Source organism: Perissodus microlepis, chromosome 23 (genome assembly GCF_051167445.1).
Source record: "Perissodus microlepis isolate ML-2025 ecotype Zambia chromosome 23, ASM5116744v1, whole genome shotgun sequence".
Classification (NCBI taxonomy): Eukaryota; Metazoa; Chordata; class Actinopteri; order Cichliformes; family Cichlidae; genus Perissodus; species Perissodus microlepis.
This window is the reverse complement of record NC_140482.1, coordinates 34,331,943-34,349,992: the sequence shown is the minus strand read 5'-3', so window position 1 is coordinate 34,349,992 and position 18,050 is coordinate 34,331,943. Positions and strand designations below refer to the sequence as shown.

Genomic DNA, 18,050 nt, shown 5'->3' with positions numbered 1-18,050 from the left:
TGAGATGCATCTTTAGTGTGAAGTGTGCCCGGGAGCTCTAGTGTGTGCACTAGCATCCAGAACACCAATATATTAGGGTTTCAGAAAAGATTAATCACAGCCTGGACAACTAAGATTTCAGTACATCAAATATAAGATCCTGACTTTATGATAACCAAATATTCCAGTAAAGCAGATTGTTCTCTCTGGTTTGGAGGACAGTTGTTGCCCCAAATAAGAAAGTTTAAATATTTCAGGATCTTTACAAGTGATGGTGAGGGCAGTGTCTGAAAATAACAAGACTGTGGGTACAAGCTAACATAATTAGCTAACCCACTGGGTGGCTGGGCTAAGCCTTAGACACAAGGTGAAGAGCTCAGAGTGGAGACGCTGCTCCTTTGTGTCAAAAAGGAGACCGCTCATCCTTACAAGGATGCCACCTGGATGTTTCCCTTAGGAGGTTTACGAGCTGTACCCTACCGATAGACCCAGAACTCACTGGGGATTACACAGCTCTCCTGGCTGGCTTGAGAACACCTCGAGATCCCCTAGGAGGAATTGGAAAACATTGCTGGGAAAAGCGAGGTCTGGAATACCCGGCTTAGCCAGCAGTCACTGTGACCTGACTTCAGATAAGCGGAAGATTATAAATGGACAAATAAAAATGCACAGCACCGTAGCTCTGTTTTTAGAAGGACCTCAGTCAGAACATGGAGCATCATTTCCAGATTTAAGTAGCTTACCACTACCCGATCCACCTCATAAACACTTTTCTGTCGATGATGCCTGGACAATATTTTTGATTTTAGCACCTGGAGGAGCAGCTGTACCAATCATTTTATTGACCCTGAAATAATCTGGAAAGTTTTAAGTCTGAGTGCCTCTCTGTGGTTGTTTGGAACTGAAGCAGCATTTAGTAAATTACATTAGCCATAAGAAGGTAAAGATTTCTGGTCTTAAACTGTGACTAATAAGAGTCACCGTTATGGTTTAAATTGACCATAAACCAAAAACTTACTAAAACCTTAAATGAGGTCTACAATTTTGTCAGACTGAAAGCTGAATGCAGGAAAACAAAAAACTCTCACGAGGAATTTGTGCAGCAAAATATATTCTTTATGGGAATTATTCTTTGCTAAGCTGGTTCAATAACTCAGCAAAAAGCATTTGTACAGAATAAACATCAGGTGTGGCTTTATCAATAAAACACAGCATACTTTACACTATCAGCAAACTGGAGGAATTTTTATGCTATAGCTTTGCATCATAAACAAAAGGATGTGAAAGCGAGTGCACCTGCGAGTGTGTGTGTATACAGTATGCTGATAAGAAAAAATGCCTGACCTGCTGACGGGGCTCATGTAGTTCCCAGGAAACACTCCAATCTTGCCCGTGTGCATGGACGTGCCCTTGAACCAGCCATCCTGACAGCGTTCCAGCACCAGAAACATCTCTCCTTTCCTCAGCTCCAGTTCATCCTCCTTTCGAGGAGTGTAGGGAAACATTGCCACATAGCTGCATGAAAAACAAACAAAGATGAGACATTTACCAGACACATAGATGGCTTTCATGGCGGACAAAAGCATGCCATTTGCTTTGCGTTCATCCCATCATCCAGTACATCTGTCATCAGCTCCTCTGGGAGCCTCCAGCAAAGACAGTGCCCTCTGACCCAGAGAAAATCTGCACTGGAGGACAAAACAATTTGTGGGTCATGTCTCTACCGCAGCCAAAAAAACAGGCCTCAGCTGGGATGTTTTCAGTCTGATTTCAGTGTTGTCTGCGAGGGAACATAAATGGATGAGTCTGACATGCATGCAATGGCAGGAAAACAGGCATGAGTGGATCTAATTCTTATCAGGTGTGTGGTTTGTCTTCAGGGAGTAATGAGGGTAAAAGGTGAAAGGGTCAAAAGTCAGGGGTCACCGAGTGGATGGACCAATGGGACCCAGGAGACTGTCACTCCCAGACTTTGACCCCTTCACCTGAGCAGAAGCTCACACTCTGCAGACTCTCAACTGACAGATGAGGGGGAGGGAGGGAGAAAGAGGGGGCTGTGTGAGAGACAGACGAGGATTTCCTCCCTCTGATCCGAGCATGTGCATTAAGGCTTTGGGCCATCAGTGCACAAACCGCTTGTGACATTTCACTGCACATTTCAGAAGACTGCATATTTTCATGTGGGACTGTTTTTATTACTCACACTGTGGGTCTTTGTCTCCCACTTTGGTCGCTTATGCTGGGGGAGGGTCTCTGTCCGGCAGCCAGCGAATATGCAGCTCCACCGACGGAGGACTGGGGGGGAGGCGGTGGGGGTGGTGGGAGAGCATCCTATAGAGGAAAGAAAAAAAAAAATAAATCACATTATTTTTCACTATGTCACTTATTTCCTTTCAGTTTGAATCAGAAAGATCAGAAAAAAAAGCAGAATGGACCACAGGAAGAAGAAAAAAACCAAACAGACTGCACGTTGCATAAGCACAGAAACCAGTTTGTTTATGAGAAACAAAGGAAGAAGAAGAATGAGAGATCATCTGTCATTTGGGTTATTCCCTCCAGCTGTCAACACCAGGGAGAGTGGTTTGGCAGCCTCCGTCGTCTCGTCCCCGACGTCCCATTGCAACGGAGAATCTCCTTTTCTGCTTGTTTGTTTGTTGCTAGGACACCGCATAGCTTGATGTTAAATCCATTGCAGTATTTAATTGGGAACATATGAAGTGAAAAACATGTCTGTTGGCACACTTGAGAGCAACCCTCAAACCAGTCATGAGTAGATTCATCTCGACTCACTTGTTTTCCCTTGGTGAACGTCTTTAAGGTCAAAAGAGACTCAAGCTTTTGACTGGAGGCCTTTAGGGGATTTTCTTTGTATGTCTTTTGTGCTTCTAGGATTACAGGATTAAAATATAAGTCACCAACCTCCTATGTCACCACAAAGCAGAAGTACAATTTTAGGAAGAAGTCAAAAATTCACAAGATAAATTTTTCATGTTTGAAAATTATAAACTTGTTATCAGATGTCTGCCTTTGTCTGCTGCCCAGCCTCCATTGCACTCTACCTTAAAATCTGTTACGATGGATGGGCAAACCAAAGGAAAGCAAACACATATTTATTCAGGATATGCTCAGTTGAGCCATATGGATCACAGCTACCAGATGCTTGACAACAGGCTTCCCTTCCAGGTCCAGGAGGAAACTGTTTTCTACTGCTTGCCCGAGTTCTCCATTGGTCTCATTGGAGCATCTAAACAAGATGCTTTCTGGCTGCTTTCCTGTGGAGATTATTGGGCATGCTCAATTTGAAGGAGGTCTAGGATAGATCTAGAATATTTTATGTGGCTTGGAAACACCTCAAGAGGAGGAGGAACCAAAAAGTGTTACCCTGCTTAGCCTGCTACCAACAAAACCCAACTTCACATAAGCAAAATTGAATAGAAGGATCTGTCTTTAACAGCTTTGTTTTTCTCTTTTAAAAAAATAAATGGAAAATGACATTATTTTACAACTGTAAAAATGGCCCCTGAAGCTTTTCAAACAGATGTTTTTGTTATCTTTCAACATATAATATTCTTTTTAGTGGAAATTTGTTCTTCTGAATAAAGATCAAACAGATTTAATTTTGGGTCTAGTGAAACTTCATCTTATTTTTTTCCTCTTCACATCGCTTTGAGCTCTTCCCAAACCCTTTTATTCTTTCTACACTCCAAAATGGTGACAAAATGTCCTTTTAACTTGCGTATATTTAGTACTTATGGCTGGCATATTTTTTAATAACAATTTAACCTGGCAGGACCAACATATGTTGGCATTAACCGGTTATAATTTGTGTTCAAACTTTGGTTATGAATCCTTTTGTTTTCCCTTTGCCATGAGTCGTAGTTTTGGAGTCAGTTAATCCGTGTTTATAATTAACTTTGGAAATGAAACACAGTAAATAATCAAAAAAAGAGAAAACAACACATCATTATAAAATCGTAAACTGTTAAAAAAAAACCCAAAAAAACCCCAGATGAAGTCCCACCGTGTTGGAATGATGCTGAAGAGGACTCTCCTATCCAGGAGCGAGATGAGTCTTCCCAAACCGAATGCTGGCAGTTCTGCACAGCAGAGTAATAGCTTCCATGACACACTGGGGGAGGAGAGTGGCACTCAGACAGCCCTGCGGTGTGCGTACGGGCTGTGTGTATGTGTGAGTGTCGATGTGCGTTTCGGTTCGCTGCCGACGCTTGAGCTGAGATAATTAGGTTGCCTGCAGGCTGGAGAAATCATCTGTACAAAAACATCATGTTGGGTTCCCAAGTGAAGCGGAGAGCGCAACCTTTTGTGTACACATTCCTGCTCATTCAGAAACTCCACATGCCAGAGCATACACACAGACAGACAGGAAGTGTACGTGCTGCTTTGTGTGGGCTGCAGGGACTTCTTGACATTTTTAGCTGCACTCATTCTTTTTCCCTCTGCACATAGGTGTTGTTAAAAAGTTGTTTGCAAAGTGTAGAATTGTAAAACCATTATCGGCACAGAATACAGTTGTACAAAACTTTATGTCTAAAAGACCCTGACAAAAACGGATATCTGGCCAATCATCAGCAACATGTTTTAACGCTCTGAGGTTTAAGTCTTCATTGATGGTAACCGCAAACCTTCATTTTAATCCTACAGGTGATAGAGACGATAACTTAGACCTCAGAGGATTACTGGATCAGTTAATCCAATCTTAATAGAATAACCGGTATAATGTATGCCATTGCCAGATGATGTTATGCTGTTTTTGAAAGTCTGGAGTGACATAAGAAGTGTACTAAATGTTGGGCTTCTACCACTTTTTACAAGCCCTGCAATACAGTCCATCTAAGCTCCGGTAGACCTGACGGTGCATTTACACTTTGACCTTGAGATCAAGGCCACCGGCCACTGAAATTTTTAGTAGGTACACTTAAGTTGTGAATGTGAAAATCCTGAGTGACTTCCTTCTCCAGTTATCACCTTGAGGTCAGGGTCGCTGAGATTCAAAGTCGTCCAAGATTTTTAGTAGATGCACTTATAGCATCAAGTTCAAATTCCTACGTTGCTTCGTTTTCTAGTTGTCGTATTGACAAACTTGGGTGTCCACGTTGCCCGCCTGGCAGGTTGACAACAATGCCCTATCAGCCTTTTACAGGCTGAGGGGTAAAAAGAGGTTATGGTGGGTGGATGTCTTTTTACTAAATTACCCACAATAAGAGAACCAATGATCCTTATTAGACCACTCAAGTCCCCAGTAACAATCAACATTTACCTTAAAAAAAAAAATTGCTCAAGACAGCATTTGTATGAATTTTAAAGTCTTACCACAGGGATGGATGTGTAGCTCGTCTCTGAGGGAAATGTGAAGACGGTTGCTGTAGTAACAGGACTGCTAGGAGGCGGGGTCACAATTAGGCCAGTTGTGCAAATATGTACCTGTCAACAAAAGACAAATGTAGACCATTAAAAACACTGCAACAACTCCTCACACACAAAGAATAGAAATGAGCTCCAGCTATTCTGATTAATTACACCTACAGGATGAGGACATATGTGCATCACCGCTGATCCCAGCACAGCTTTGAGTGTTTATGGCACAGATTTGGATGTCAGTACAGCTAAATAACCGTGCAACAACCGGGGTTTTTGACCCTAGATTTTAGTTAGGTTTATTGCTGTATATTTACTTCTTAGTTTGCCCTTTGTTTTGGTCATTTTGTTTTGTATTCGAGCTTCTAACTCCTGTTATCTTTTCCAGGATTTTATTCTTTCCTGTCTCAGCTCTGTTTCCTTTTGTGATTCATAAATATAGTTTAAATATAATAATTATATTATATTAAATAAAAAATGTAAGAAGTTAATATAATAAGCTAAATAAGATAATTAGCTGAGCTTCAGTTTTTCATCCTGTATTCACCGTCTCCCTTTCCGTGTTAGGTATTTAATTGTTTTATGACTTCCCATTTTATACTGGTAGTTTCTGTCACTGGGACCTCTTTTCTAGTTTCGCTTCCCCTGTCTCATCATCTTGGATTTGTTTCGGCTGTGTCTTGTAGCCCGATGTTTCCCATCTCCCTGAAACCATCAGTTTGCATTAGTCCTTTGTTGCATTGCACCATTTGTTCACAGTTGTGTTCTGTTGGTTTAACTCTTTCTGCCATGAACACAACATTGGAAAACCTCCCCTGTACCCTTATTGATAAGTTTAAACACCTCAGTGTATATCAATAAACGGTTCGCTGACCACTGGAATGGTCTCCGAGTAGCTGCATTCATGACTTTGTGGACTGCAGCTGGTGGTTTTTCTTTTGTTGTGCAGCCTCTGTGAGGTCTGCGTAGAGCAACATGAAGCAGGTTTTCACCGCCTCCAGATTCATGTTAGAATTTCCATCTAATTAGCAGCAGCTATCCAGATCTGTTTCAGCTGTAGTCCAACACAGGAAAGAGAAGAGACTCACTGGAAAAAGTGAAAAGAGTTTACAGCGACTGAACTTTAAAAGAAGTGAGGGGACTGTCGATAATAAGCCTTGTGACAGGACCCTACGACCCTCCACTCTCCCGTGACCTTGAAGTGGACGGATGTATTGTCAACAATCAAGATTTCTCTTGCACGCAATAATTTTGGTGCTCCCCAAAAAGATTTTGGTCTTACTAATGAAAATCACCAGGAAAATGATAAAAATATACTTTTAAGCAGTTTTCTTTCAGTGGAATCTCATTTACTAAATCATATGACACATTTTCTTCTTATCAAAAGGCCAAAAATAACAGGAATGGGCAAACATTTGTGTTAATTAGGGTAAGAGAGACTCACTGTAGTAACTACACACAGCCCAATTGTGCCTATTAGCATAATCACCCCCACAAGGCCAGTTTTTATTCAGGCAATAACGTGCGCTAGTAAATCTAATGCAGATGCCGTAGTTCTAACAGGCGGATTAAAAACTACAAAATTCTATAAAAACATGTCTACGGTCTATGTGTGGGAGAAAACTGACATGAAAAATTACCCTGTGACTCGCCTGTCACATTGTGTGTAAATGACTCTCACTGAAACAGTGACGCACATGTGTGGCTTTTTATTCCAGTTATAACCACAAAGTTGGCCTCATGACCTTACAGGCCAACAAAAATCAGGTGACTGCACAGCAGGACATTTCATTGGACGTGTAAAGAGAGGCGGCTTTCCCAGTCAGTCATCCACATGAGTCATGATGGTGTGCTGGCAACAAGGCCATACTGTTGGACACACAATATCTCCCTGTAGCCTGTGGTCTCTCCATGGATGACTGCCTAAGACAGAGCCGCCTGCTAAGGTGTATTTTTCAGTAAGGAGGGCAAGAAAAATCTAACTGTGTACTCAAAAGTGGCACTGTTAGTGAAACGGCTGTCTGAAAAGAATAAATGCCAAAATACAAGGAGGGTGCACTATGTTAAATTAAATAAATACGTTTCCCTTGGGGTTTGTAGTCAAGGCTTTCAAACACGGTCTGTTTTCTTTGGCTTACCTTTGTCTATTGTTTGGGAATTGGAAGAAGAGGAGATGAGAAAAGGTGAACGGGAGACAGGAGACAAAATCTGTGCGTATAAAGCCTGGGGACTCTTTCTGTCGTGTTTTTATTAAACAAAGATCTATAAATCACACATATCATTAGCACTGTTGTCAGTAGGGGGGGGATCACTTTACGCAGACATATACAGGTTCTTTTATTCCTGAAATATCTTGATAATGATTACTGGGATAAGGTCGTTATAAACCTGATTATGCCTTCTGCACAGACAGACGGCTTTGATGATACGCAAATCATATTTACATGAAAAGCTTTTAGTTTAAAAAAAAAAAGAAAGAAGAAAAAAGACAGGATGATCCTCAATATCCGCTTTACTGCAGACAAGCGCTCGCCTTGTCTCCCTCTCACAAAGCAGCACATAAACACTCACTGCAGATGAAAGATTAATGATTGAGCTTAATAGGGGATTTTGGAACGCAGCATTTCTGAAAGTCAGCAGCAACCAGACAATGAAGTAAGTACGTTAAAAAAAGAGGAGAGGAAAACAAATACATAAAAATCAGAAAGTAACAGAAAAAATGTTTTAGCTGCAAGCTCCCAGACAACTCCCAGAAGTAGAACAACAAAATCTCTCTCAAAATAATAATAAACTACAAGCCTTATATTAACCTCCAACTCTACCATATTTTGATTAATGGATTCGACTAGACTGCATAATTTGTAGTTCAAAATAATCCTTACTTGTCTTGTGCTGGGTCTTGATGAAGCCCCTCAGTTCATGTTCTGTCTGAAAGAAGCCACTATAGCTATGCAGTATCTATAAAAAACGAATATTTCTTACAGGCCTGAAAAGCAAAGCCTTAAACCTACATGAATTCTCTCTGGCCAGCAGGAGGCGACTCCTCTGCTGCAAAAGCAAACTAGTTGTATGAAGTCTACAGGCAAACTGGCTCCCTTATCTGTGACTTTTGTAAACACTTTCCTGATATGTTTATGTCTTCTATCATTAGTTTTATGTGATACTAAATGGAACATGGCCACAAATTTTCAAATTATGGTTCTCGTTGCTATCAACAAGCGGGATAAAGCATGGTAGTCACTGTGTGACTGACAAGTCCCTAGCCAATAAGCATGCACCGTCCCAAGGTTTCACAGATACATCTGCTTGGATACGATTTCCAAAAACTAAGAATGAGATGGGAAAACCTGCTGCTTAAGACTCAGTAGCAGTTAAATAAGCAATAGTGGATGCTAATGACGAAAAATAAGAAGAGGCATAACAGGTCCCTTCCTATTATGCTCAGGAATTTAAACTACCAGTAAGTGTCAGGGAATCCACCTTCCCCTAATAAAACTAACTAGATTAGTTCAGCACCATTTATAAAATTACTTGAAATGAATTCATTACAATTTAACAGCCTTTACTTCCCTTTGATAAGCAACAACTATTTGAATTCTTTTCAAATACCATTTACTTATTATCAGATGCACAAACTTTAAGAAACGGACAGCTCCAGGCCAAGTTAAACCCACAAAACATTTGTCTTGCACAGCGCCAAGTCAGAGCTCAATCACAGCCGGCTGGCAACCACAAGGCAGCTGTGAGCTGCCGTCATGTCAGGGTTGGTGTGGAAACCTTTAGGGCTAAGCTGGAGTCATTTTTGTGGATGAGTGGAGTCACGCATCCATGATTTCAAACGCTCGGATGGAGCAATGGCCTGTTTGGTATGACGGGGGGAAAGGGAAGTCGGCCTAATTGCTGACAGAAGGAGAGTGAAGCCTCTGAAAAGCAATAAATATCTTGTGGAAAAAAGGGCTGAAGCTGGTTTCTGTTTTTCCTTCTTTTTCTTTTTTTCAAGTTATGCAATTACAGACCAGGGAACAGGATATTTACAAGTCAGCTGGTTAAATGACTCATCTCAACCAGAATCATGGAGTGAAGAGGAATGTACATTTTTCAACTCTGTGTTTAAAGCAGACCCATTATGCTCATTCCTAACGGCAAATTCTTATTCTTGAACTCTGTTAGAGAAGCTTTGCATGACTTATGGCTCAAAATAATCCTTGTTTATCTAATGCTGGGTTTTGCTTCAGCTCTGACTATCTGAAAAATCCTTGATCCTCCTTTCTTGTGAATGGCTGCCCATCACGGGTTAAAGCAGCTTCTGTGTGTGGAGATGACCGTATTTAGGATGTCCTCTCGGTCTAACATAAGACTGATGCAGGAGTACAAAAAAAACCTGTCTAACAGTGATTAATTTTGACCTCATTATTTAAACTCTGACCATGTTTACTATGAGCGTGTGTATGTATATATGTGTGTGTATATGTGTATATATATATATATATATACACACATATATATATATATATATATATATACACATATATACGTGTATATGTATATATATACATATATACATATATATATATATATATATATATATATGTATGTATATATGTGTATGTATATATGTGTATGTATATATATATATATATATATGTGTATGTATATATATATATATATATATGTGTATGTATATATATATATATATGTATATGTGTGTATATATATATATGTATATGTATATATATATATATATATATATGTATATGTATATATATATATGTATATGTATATATATATATATATATATATATATATATATATATATGTATATGTATATATATATATATATATATATATATATATATATATATATATATGTATATATATATATATATATATATAAAAAATACATTTTCTTTAAAACCACAAATAGTGCGTAACATATGTTTGGGCACGTACAACCCATCTAAAAAATTTTGTATAGCATCATTCAGAGGCAACAGCACTCCCCAATGGCATCATACCTGTGAAGGTGCGCTGCAGGAGAGGCCCCCGCTGATCTCTCCGATTCGAGCTGCTGCCGTGGGGTTGCTGGAGCTGATGAGGACCGGCCCGCTAATCTCCATGGAGTGGCGCTGGGGGGGAGGCGCTAGCATGGGTTTGTGCGACATGGTGAGAGAGGTGAAAGAATGTCGTTTCTTGCTGTTCTTCTTCTCCCCTGCCCGGTGGGCACCATTTGTCTGAGGCCCCGAGGAGGCCCCTTCCCCGGAGTCTCCACTGGAGTCGGACGGCTTGTCCAATTCTATAAGCTGCCGAGCTGCCGAATTGAACTACAAGAGAGGAAGAGAGCCAGCAGGGTTATGAAGAGAGGAGTTGGAAGTAAGAAAAATGAAGGACTGATGGTGGAAGAAGCATTAAAATGATCACGAAAACTGTCACTCTCTATAATTAATCTTATTGTCATGCGAAGTCTCTCTTAATGTATTGAGTGGAGAGGGTGAGGAAAAGAACGTGCCCAAGTTGGACATACAGTATCACATTTTCAGTCCTCTGTCTCACATTTGTCTAACTTACATATGTCTACACAATTCAATTTAACTCAAATTTTCACCCATAAACACAAGAAGTGAATTTTATACCAATATAGAGATTCTGTATCAGCCTCCAAGAGCTTTGAAAACATGAATAAGCTCCAACATCAGCACTGTCACCTTTACAGACACAAATGAGGTTGCTGCTTGTCAAGCTTATAATTAACTAAGACAAAAAAGCTTTTATGCACTTAAAATTCTTTACAAACTTCCTAAAAAACACATTTTTACATATTTGCTTTCATGCAATATTTTGTAGTCCTATCGTCTCACCTTCATCATTTATGAATAGCTGTTCAGGTTTGTGTTAAAAATGCTTTTACATTGTTATTAGTATTATAATCTGTGTTGACTTTTTTCTCTGTCATGTTTTCCTCAGTTTTAACTTCTGCATGCTTTTGATCCTGATGTCTGCCCATCTGAATTTAGTATTCTGGTTTTGCTTTTTTGTAAAAGGACTTTGTGAAGATGCCATATAAATAAAATTAAGATTTTTTTCTATATAAAACCAAAACAAGTTCTTAGTTAAAGCCTCGGTCACAAAGGCCTAGATACCAGTTGACAACTCCATGGCAACCTTTAATCGCTAGTTTAAAAAAAGAAGCGGATCGCCTGACCAGTTAGTGAGTAGCTGTTTGGGGCTGCTTCCTGTCACGGGATGAAAGCTTGTGCCAACACATTTTAAAGGGTGCAATTTTTACTTTGAAGAAGACAGTTCTCTGGTTCTGGTTTAAATTGCACTTTTAGTTTTACTATCAGTCAGGGAGTAGTTAGCCAGTATTTGCAGACAAATCGGTATATTCCATACAAACTATGACCGACCACAGCAATCAAAGTGATCAGCGATCAAAGAAATCACAAGGACTTTGGCACAGCACCTTCTTTGTGACCGATTTTACTCAGTGACAGAAATCACCCCCCACAAACCTCTCGCCAACCAGTAGGCAAACAATAAGCATTTTTCCCCCAGTGGCTGGGGGTTACGGGGCAGGGGTCACTGAATGTCTTCCTGGCCTGTGTGACTGTGGTCTAACCAAACTAAAAATAATAAAAAGCAACAATTTTGACAATTTTTCCCTTATAAAACACACTAAAGTACACTACAATATGAAGACGGCCTCTTTACCTTTAGTCAAATTTGTCAACACAATTAGCATTAGGTTTGTGCACACATTTCTTTGACTAATATGTCTAGGATGACTTTTAATACATTAAAATGAACTGAACTGAACAAACAAATACTAAATTATAATATTTCTGCTGTTCATGCTACATCTTCTGTGCAGGGGGCTTTAGTCTGAAAGAGTTGATGGTTCAAAGCCAGCTATGAAACCACAGGCTTTTTAACCCTTTCAGGCACCATAATGTATGACTGACAGTGAGGTATAAATCAAAGAAGCAACACTAAAAAGGGTTCAGTTAATCACAGGGTGTGCTTACTTGCTGTCACAGGTTGCCCCAAGCAGCTCTGTCTACTTAGGACATAAACGCTATGCATTACACTCAGATCCTGTGCAGGTTCATCACTGACATGTCAGCACATTAACACATATACATGCAGGATTAAGAGCAAAGCACCAGGTGAGATCCCTTCATCTCATTAAGTTATAAGGCCAACTTTATAGATTAATTCATATGCACAACTGAAGACGCAACAAAAGGCCCTGAGGCGATAAAAGAAAAACTATGACCTAGATATTCACTGGTTATGCAGAGACAAAGAACATTTTAGGTCGCTGTACATTTGCTATGATTCTGCCACTGTTTATGAAACCAGAAAAACGACTGCCTAGCATCGAGGGGAGAAGACAACAAAATGTTCTATTCTGCAGTTTCAGTTGTTAAGATACAAAATGATTTATAGCCTTGGAAACACTGCATTCTGCTTCTGCAAAAACCCCACTCAGTGTAGAAAAATACGAGTATAAAAGGACAGAAAACATACAACAGCAATAAAAAAAAATGCCAAAACAAAAACAAAAAAACAACTGTTACAGCTTTGAAAAACTTGCACAGACTAACCTCAAGATTCTTCTGCAATCCAATTGATGGACACCATGTCTCCACCAAATGCATTTAAATCTATAATGTTTCTATAATAATTTATATAGATTATTTTGGTGAGTTGCCCAGTTTTGGAGATATACTGACTACAGAGGTGCATGCTTTCTAATTAAACCACAAAACGTGACTTGAGGCGGTCAAATTTCAAAAAACAAAAAATGTCAGCAGCTGTAGACATCATCATCCAATTACCCAAAAATGTGAACAGTTTCATTTAGGAAACTTTTGTTTTTTGCTTCCTATGGTTTACATCTGCTATCAAAAGAAGGTTGAAGAGGGCTAACATACCAGCTCAGCCAAGGACGCCATTAACGTTTGCATCCTCTCCTGTTGTCACATGCCTCAGTTTCACTTAATGGGTAGATGGATGGGTGCAGTGTGATTAAAAATGAGTATGATTCCTACAAGAAACTGTTCACAAGGTCTGTGGATATTTCTCAACGCATGATTTCCAGAAAGAGACTAATGATAATTTTTCTTTGTTTTTTGTTGCTCATAACAAGCCCCCCACCCCCTCCCCGGACCCCCAAACAATTATACTCCATTATAAACTCAGACACTTTCTTAGGTACACTTTGTCAGCCTTCAAAACTGCATTAAATCTTTATATATATTGTCACACGGTGTGTAATCCTGGAAGCAGCCATCATAAAGGAATGGACAGTGCTCAGTAGGTACAACTAATCCAAAATGTACCAATGAAACATCTTGAACACTTAACACTACCACCAGCCTGAACATCTGGCACAAAGCAGGATGGATCCACGATTTCCATTTCGTATTATATATTTGGGAAACTGATCATTCTCTGCAAACTCTACAGAACCCAGTGTGTGGAAATCCCAGCTGCACATAATAAAGTGGTCAATGAGTGCATATTTAAGAGGAGGCAGACATTTGCAGAGCGAGTTGCACCTATTTGATCTTCACGTGAACGGTTTCTTCAAGTGAAAATGAAATGATCTTTCAAGGGCAAAGATTTGCTTAATTCAGTCTAAATTATTCCTAAAGCTTTTACACGAGACTGTCAGTGAGACCGCGACTGTCTAAATCTTCAAAGACGCTTTTAATGGTTCAATGAAACATAAGCATTTCAAAAGGATGAGGAGTATCATACATATTTTGTGAGATATATAAGGAAGGTGTTCAAAGGAAGTGATCTTAGTGAGACACCTGCTCCTGGAGCGATTGGTGACACTGTAGAGTCCCGTTAGTCGTCTTACCTCAACATACGAGATGGGGAAAATTCCAATTTTATCTCCCAGCATTCCCTCTGCCCAGTTTTCATCTACTCTGCGGATCACAGTCAGGATATCGTCCTGAAATTCCAGACAGACAGGAAAACACTCATTAAGCATACTGCTAACTAAGAGAGTTGCTCATCCTTGAGGAACAAACACTGAACAGAAATAATGAGGTGGGTGCAAAGTTTTATTAAACGGTACATGCCCACGAGTAAAAACACAGGAGTCATTGTGTTTGGAAAAATACTTAGTAAGCTTGTTTAGGTTTTTGCTCATGTGGCACAAACTGATGAAAGAATAAACAGCAGACCATGACCCAACAGCTGGACAGACATAACTGCTTAATTATTGTAGTTAAGACGTTCCTAATTACAGCTGTTCATCAAGAAGTCTGGCTGAAAATCTAAACCATTTCTCTGGGCGTCAACAACCCTGACATTCCAACATACACACAAAACCTGAGTAAATGAAAGCTTAGAAGAAAGAGTGTCACTGTAATGAGAGGTATTTTTGTTTTACTACACTGACCATGTGGCAGAAGTGTGGGTTTGCAGTGCTGCTGCGCCTCACCTTTGAGAAGGGCAGACAGTCCTTGTCGGCCTCTTTATCTTTGAGCTCAAAGTCATAGAGAGCTTTGCACTGAGGTGGCGGCTGTGGCAGCGGCTTAATAACTTGGACAAAGTTGGTGGGGAAAAAGCCGTGGACTCCACCCATCTCACCGTGGTACCAGTTCTCATCCACTTGTCGACGCAGGATGATAATGTCACCCTTGCTGAATTTGAGGTCTCCTTGTTCCTTGCCATCGTAGTTGTAGAGCGCCTTGGCACACGGGAGCTGGGGTACGCCCTGAAAACCGAGGGGGAGAGAAAAGATTGAAAAACTTAGTTGTGGACAGCTGCATGTAAAGCTCAATCATTTTGTGCCTGAAGCATGTGTAGGAGAAACTATAACACACTTATATGATGCAAAGACGCAGAGTGACAGGGTTTTCATGAGTCAATACCAACATGAAAGAAAACAGCCAACAAACACAAGTCAGTGTACTGATGACAATGGCCAATTTCTCAGGACTTCCACAGCAGCCAGCAGATATCTAGAGAAGTCATTATTTATTAATGCAAAAAATAAATAATAAAAAACATGATAAAAAAAGCTAAACGACATGTATATATGATGAATAGCGTGGCAGAAGGACTATCCACAGTTTAAATTTATAATGGCTTGTGTGAATCTTTAACTGACTCTTAAGTAGATGCTAGAAGCATCTTGCATTTATGAGATAGAACACTTTAAATCTTGTTTTCTTACCAAAAATGTGCACGACAGCAACCACAATAGTTATAAAACATAACATTTTAAATGATTATAATTCGAAACAGCTTTTTTAATTGTCCTGGTGTGAAAACTGAGAGAAGTCATGTAAATAAAATGCCTGTCCAATCCTGCCAAAGTCTGACTTGAAATCAAACGGGTTGTTTAGTCTCTTCTGCCCAGTGCTGGAGCCAGTGGGACTACTACTTATCTTTAGGACTACTTATCTTTTTCAGCTGTTTAAGCAGGAAATGGATAGATGGATGGATGTTATTTGTACAATATTGTGAAATTCCATATATGCTCCAAAACATTTCCTGTCGTGTAGTTTTAACATTTCTTTAGTTGGAACAACAAAAAACAGTAAAGAAAAATTAATAAAGTCTGACATTTTAAATGGAAATTGGACAGAATCCACACCAGGACCGTAGCAGTGGCGGACATGTAGCTCACAAGCATGTATTCAGCCCCTACATGAATGTATTCAGGGCTGTAACAAGTTCAAAATAAGGTTGAAGATTGAATTTTGACAAACCTACTCTCCTAAAGGACCATTAATCTGCATGCAATCACAGCCTGATCAAACAGAACTTGTGGACTACACATATATTCACCCGTTTATTGAGATTAGGAAAAGCAACAAGTGCTTTTCACACTTATAGTGTGGCCGCGGCTGGTTGTGAGGAGAGAGCGTCTTCAGAAGGCTCAGGGCCCTGCTCGCTTTATCTTGCAGAGGAACTTTTTTTTTTTAATCTCAGCCTGCTAGACCAGAGTCCTGAAAGGCTCATTCAGGCAATGACAATCCAAGTAAAGAGGGACAGCAAGTAAGGGGGAGAAGCAGCATAGAGGATAGAGAAGCATCAATGTTCTCTATTCAGGATGGGTGTCCATGAGGAAGGCTTCAGTCCAGACAACCCCCACCATTTATCATGCTGCTCCCTTTGGAGTGATCAGAATCACAAATGCTATGTAACAGACTGGAAAAAACTGATAGTGTAAAATACACAGAGTAGAGCCTGCAATGAAGACTCAAGTAGATACAAGAGAGTGAGGGGTTAAAAAAGCAGTTTGGAGCTCTGCAGTCTTGTTAAAAACTAATGAACTGTTTAAAGCCTCAGTGGAGAGTAAAAGTACAGAGTGAACCATGATGGTGAGCCAGGGTGACATTGTCCTGCTGCAGAGAATCACCCAGCCTGAAGCACAGAGCCAATCGCTCTCCAACTCTGCTGGTCTAGCCTGTGGGAGACAGAGAAAGGGGAGGAGCGGTGCTGCAGCCCCCTGCACACTGCACTGGAACTGGGCCTCCTTTCAGGGGGAAACAGGGCTTTTGAGCCCACCCAGGCCTGGCAGGGAGTTTCGTGATGAAAATGCAAATGAAAGTGCAAACTCTGACATTTTTGTTTTAAATGACAGAACAGGTTCAAGCCATACAAAAACAAGTGGATATAATTACATTGTAAATATAAAATGCTTGTCCCCCTCAAACTGGGACAATTGTAACCACTTGTTTGTACACTGAGGCCAGGACTCAATAAAAACCCTTCAGCAGTAGCGCAGTGTCCAAAATCAGCACTCTTATGCAATCGCTTCTGTACACAGTAAGAGTCATTCAATATGCTAATAAAGTACAAAAACTCTACTGGAAAGAGGCTCATTGAAAGCCATGTAAATTTCAGATTTTCCAAATAATTCCATCAATCTGGACCATTTTTAAAAAAAAAATGCATAGATAAATTAATAATATGGTCAACGGACCTTAGCAATGGATGCTTTGTCAGCTTTTCACTGAATATGACAATAAACTTCATTCATTTGTCCACTAGAGCTGATCGTGCCCACTCAGGATAACATTCGTGATTTGAGCAAACACAGAAGTAGCTCTCAGTTCTGAAGAGAGTTTTAAAAACAACTTAAAGAAGATTTAAAGAAGACAAGGCCGAGAGGAAGACAAACACAGGAGAGGTGTGCAGTCAACTTTCAAAATAAAGGACCTGATGCAGACGAAACGCAGTACTTCTGAAGCAATCCTGGCATGATTTTAAAGCAGAAAACAAACCCGCGACACACATCAGGGGTACTTCCTCTACCACCAATTTGTGATTTCAATCTCCCCCTCATGCCTGGTGAAAGGAGGCACTCTTATTCCAATTTCTACTTCCATATTTGTATTTTTTTATTTTTTTTTTATTCTACTAGAGTAGCGTTAAATGATTTCAAGTATAGAAAAATGTTCATTTATTTTATAATGCACCCACTTAGTTCATCATCTGCCAGAAAAAAGCTGTTGGAAGCTAGATGCAAGAGTGTGCATAAGACTGTCTTAAACTGGGGGTGGGGGCTAATATCCGGTGTGAATCCATGGAGACAGTGCTGTTGTTTCTGCAGGAGACTTTCATAAAGAAGCACCATCAACCCTGACCAAACATCACCCTGGAGAGCACAAGAAGCTTCTAACAGGAACATATGGTGAGCTAAAGAGCTTCAACCACATGAA

At 40.0% G+C, this 18,050-nt stretch overlaps 1 protein-coding gene across 1 annotated transcript in view; it reads right to left on the bottom strand.

Annotated features, from left to right (window-relative positions):
* Positions 1–18,050, bottom strand: part of sh3rf1 (SH3 domain containing ring finger 1) — a 52,916-nt gene that overhangs the window by 8,776 nt on the left and 26,090 nt on the right. The window contains exons 3-8 of the mRNA XM_084920981.1: positions 14,816–15,091; positions 14,225–14,320; positions 10,371–10,676; positions 5,311–5,421; positions 2,183–2,310; positions 1,324–1,494 (exon numbers count right to left, since the gene is read on the bottom strand). Of these exons, the coding sequence (XP_084777107.1) occupies positions 1,324–1,494; positions 2,183–2,310; positions 5,311–5,421; positions 10,371–10,676; positions 14,225–14,320; positions 14,816–15,091 (1,088 nt within the window). The remainder of the gene's footprint in view (positions 1–1,323; positions 1,495–2,182; positions 2,311–5,310; positions 5,422–10,370; positions 10,677–14,224; positions 14,321–14,815; positions 15,092–18,050) is intronic.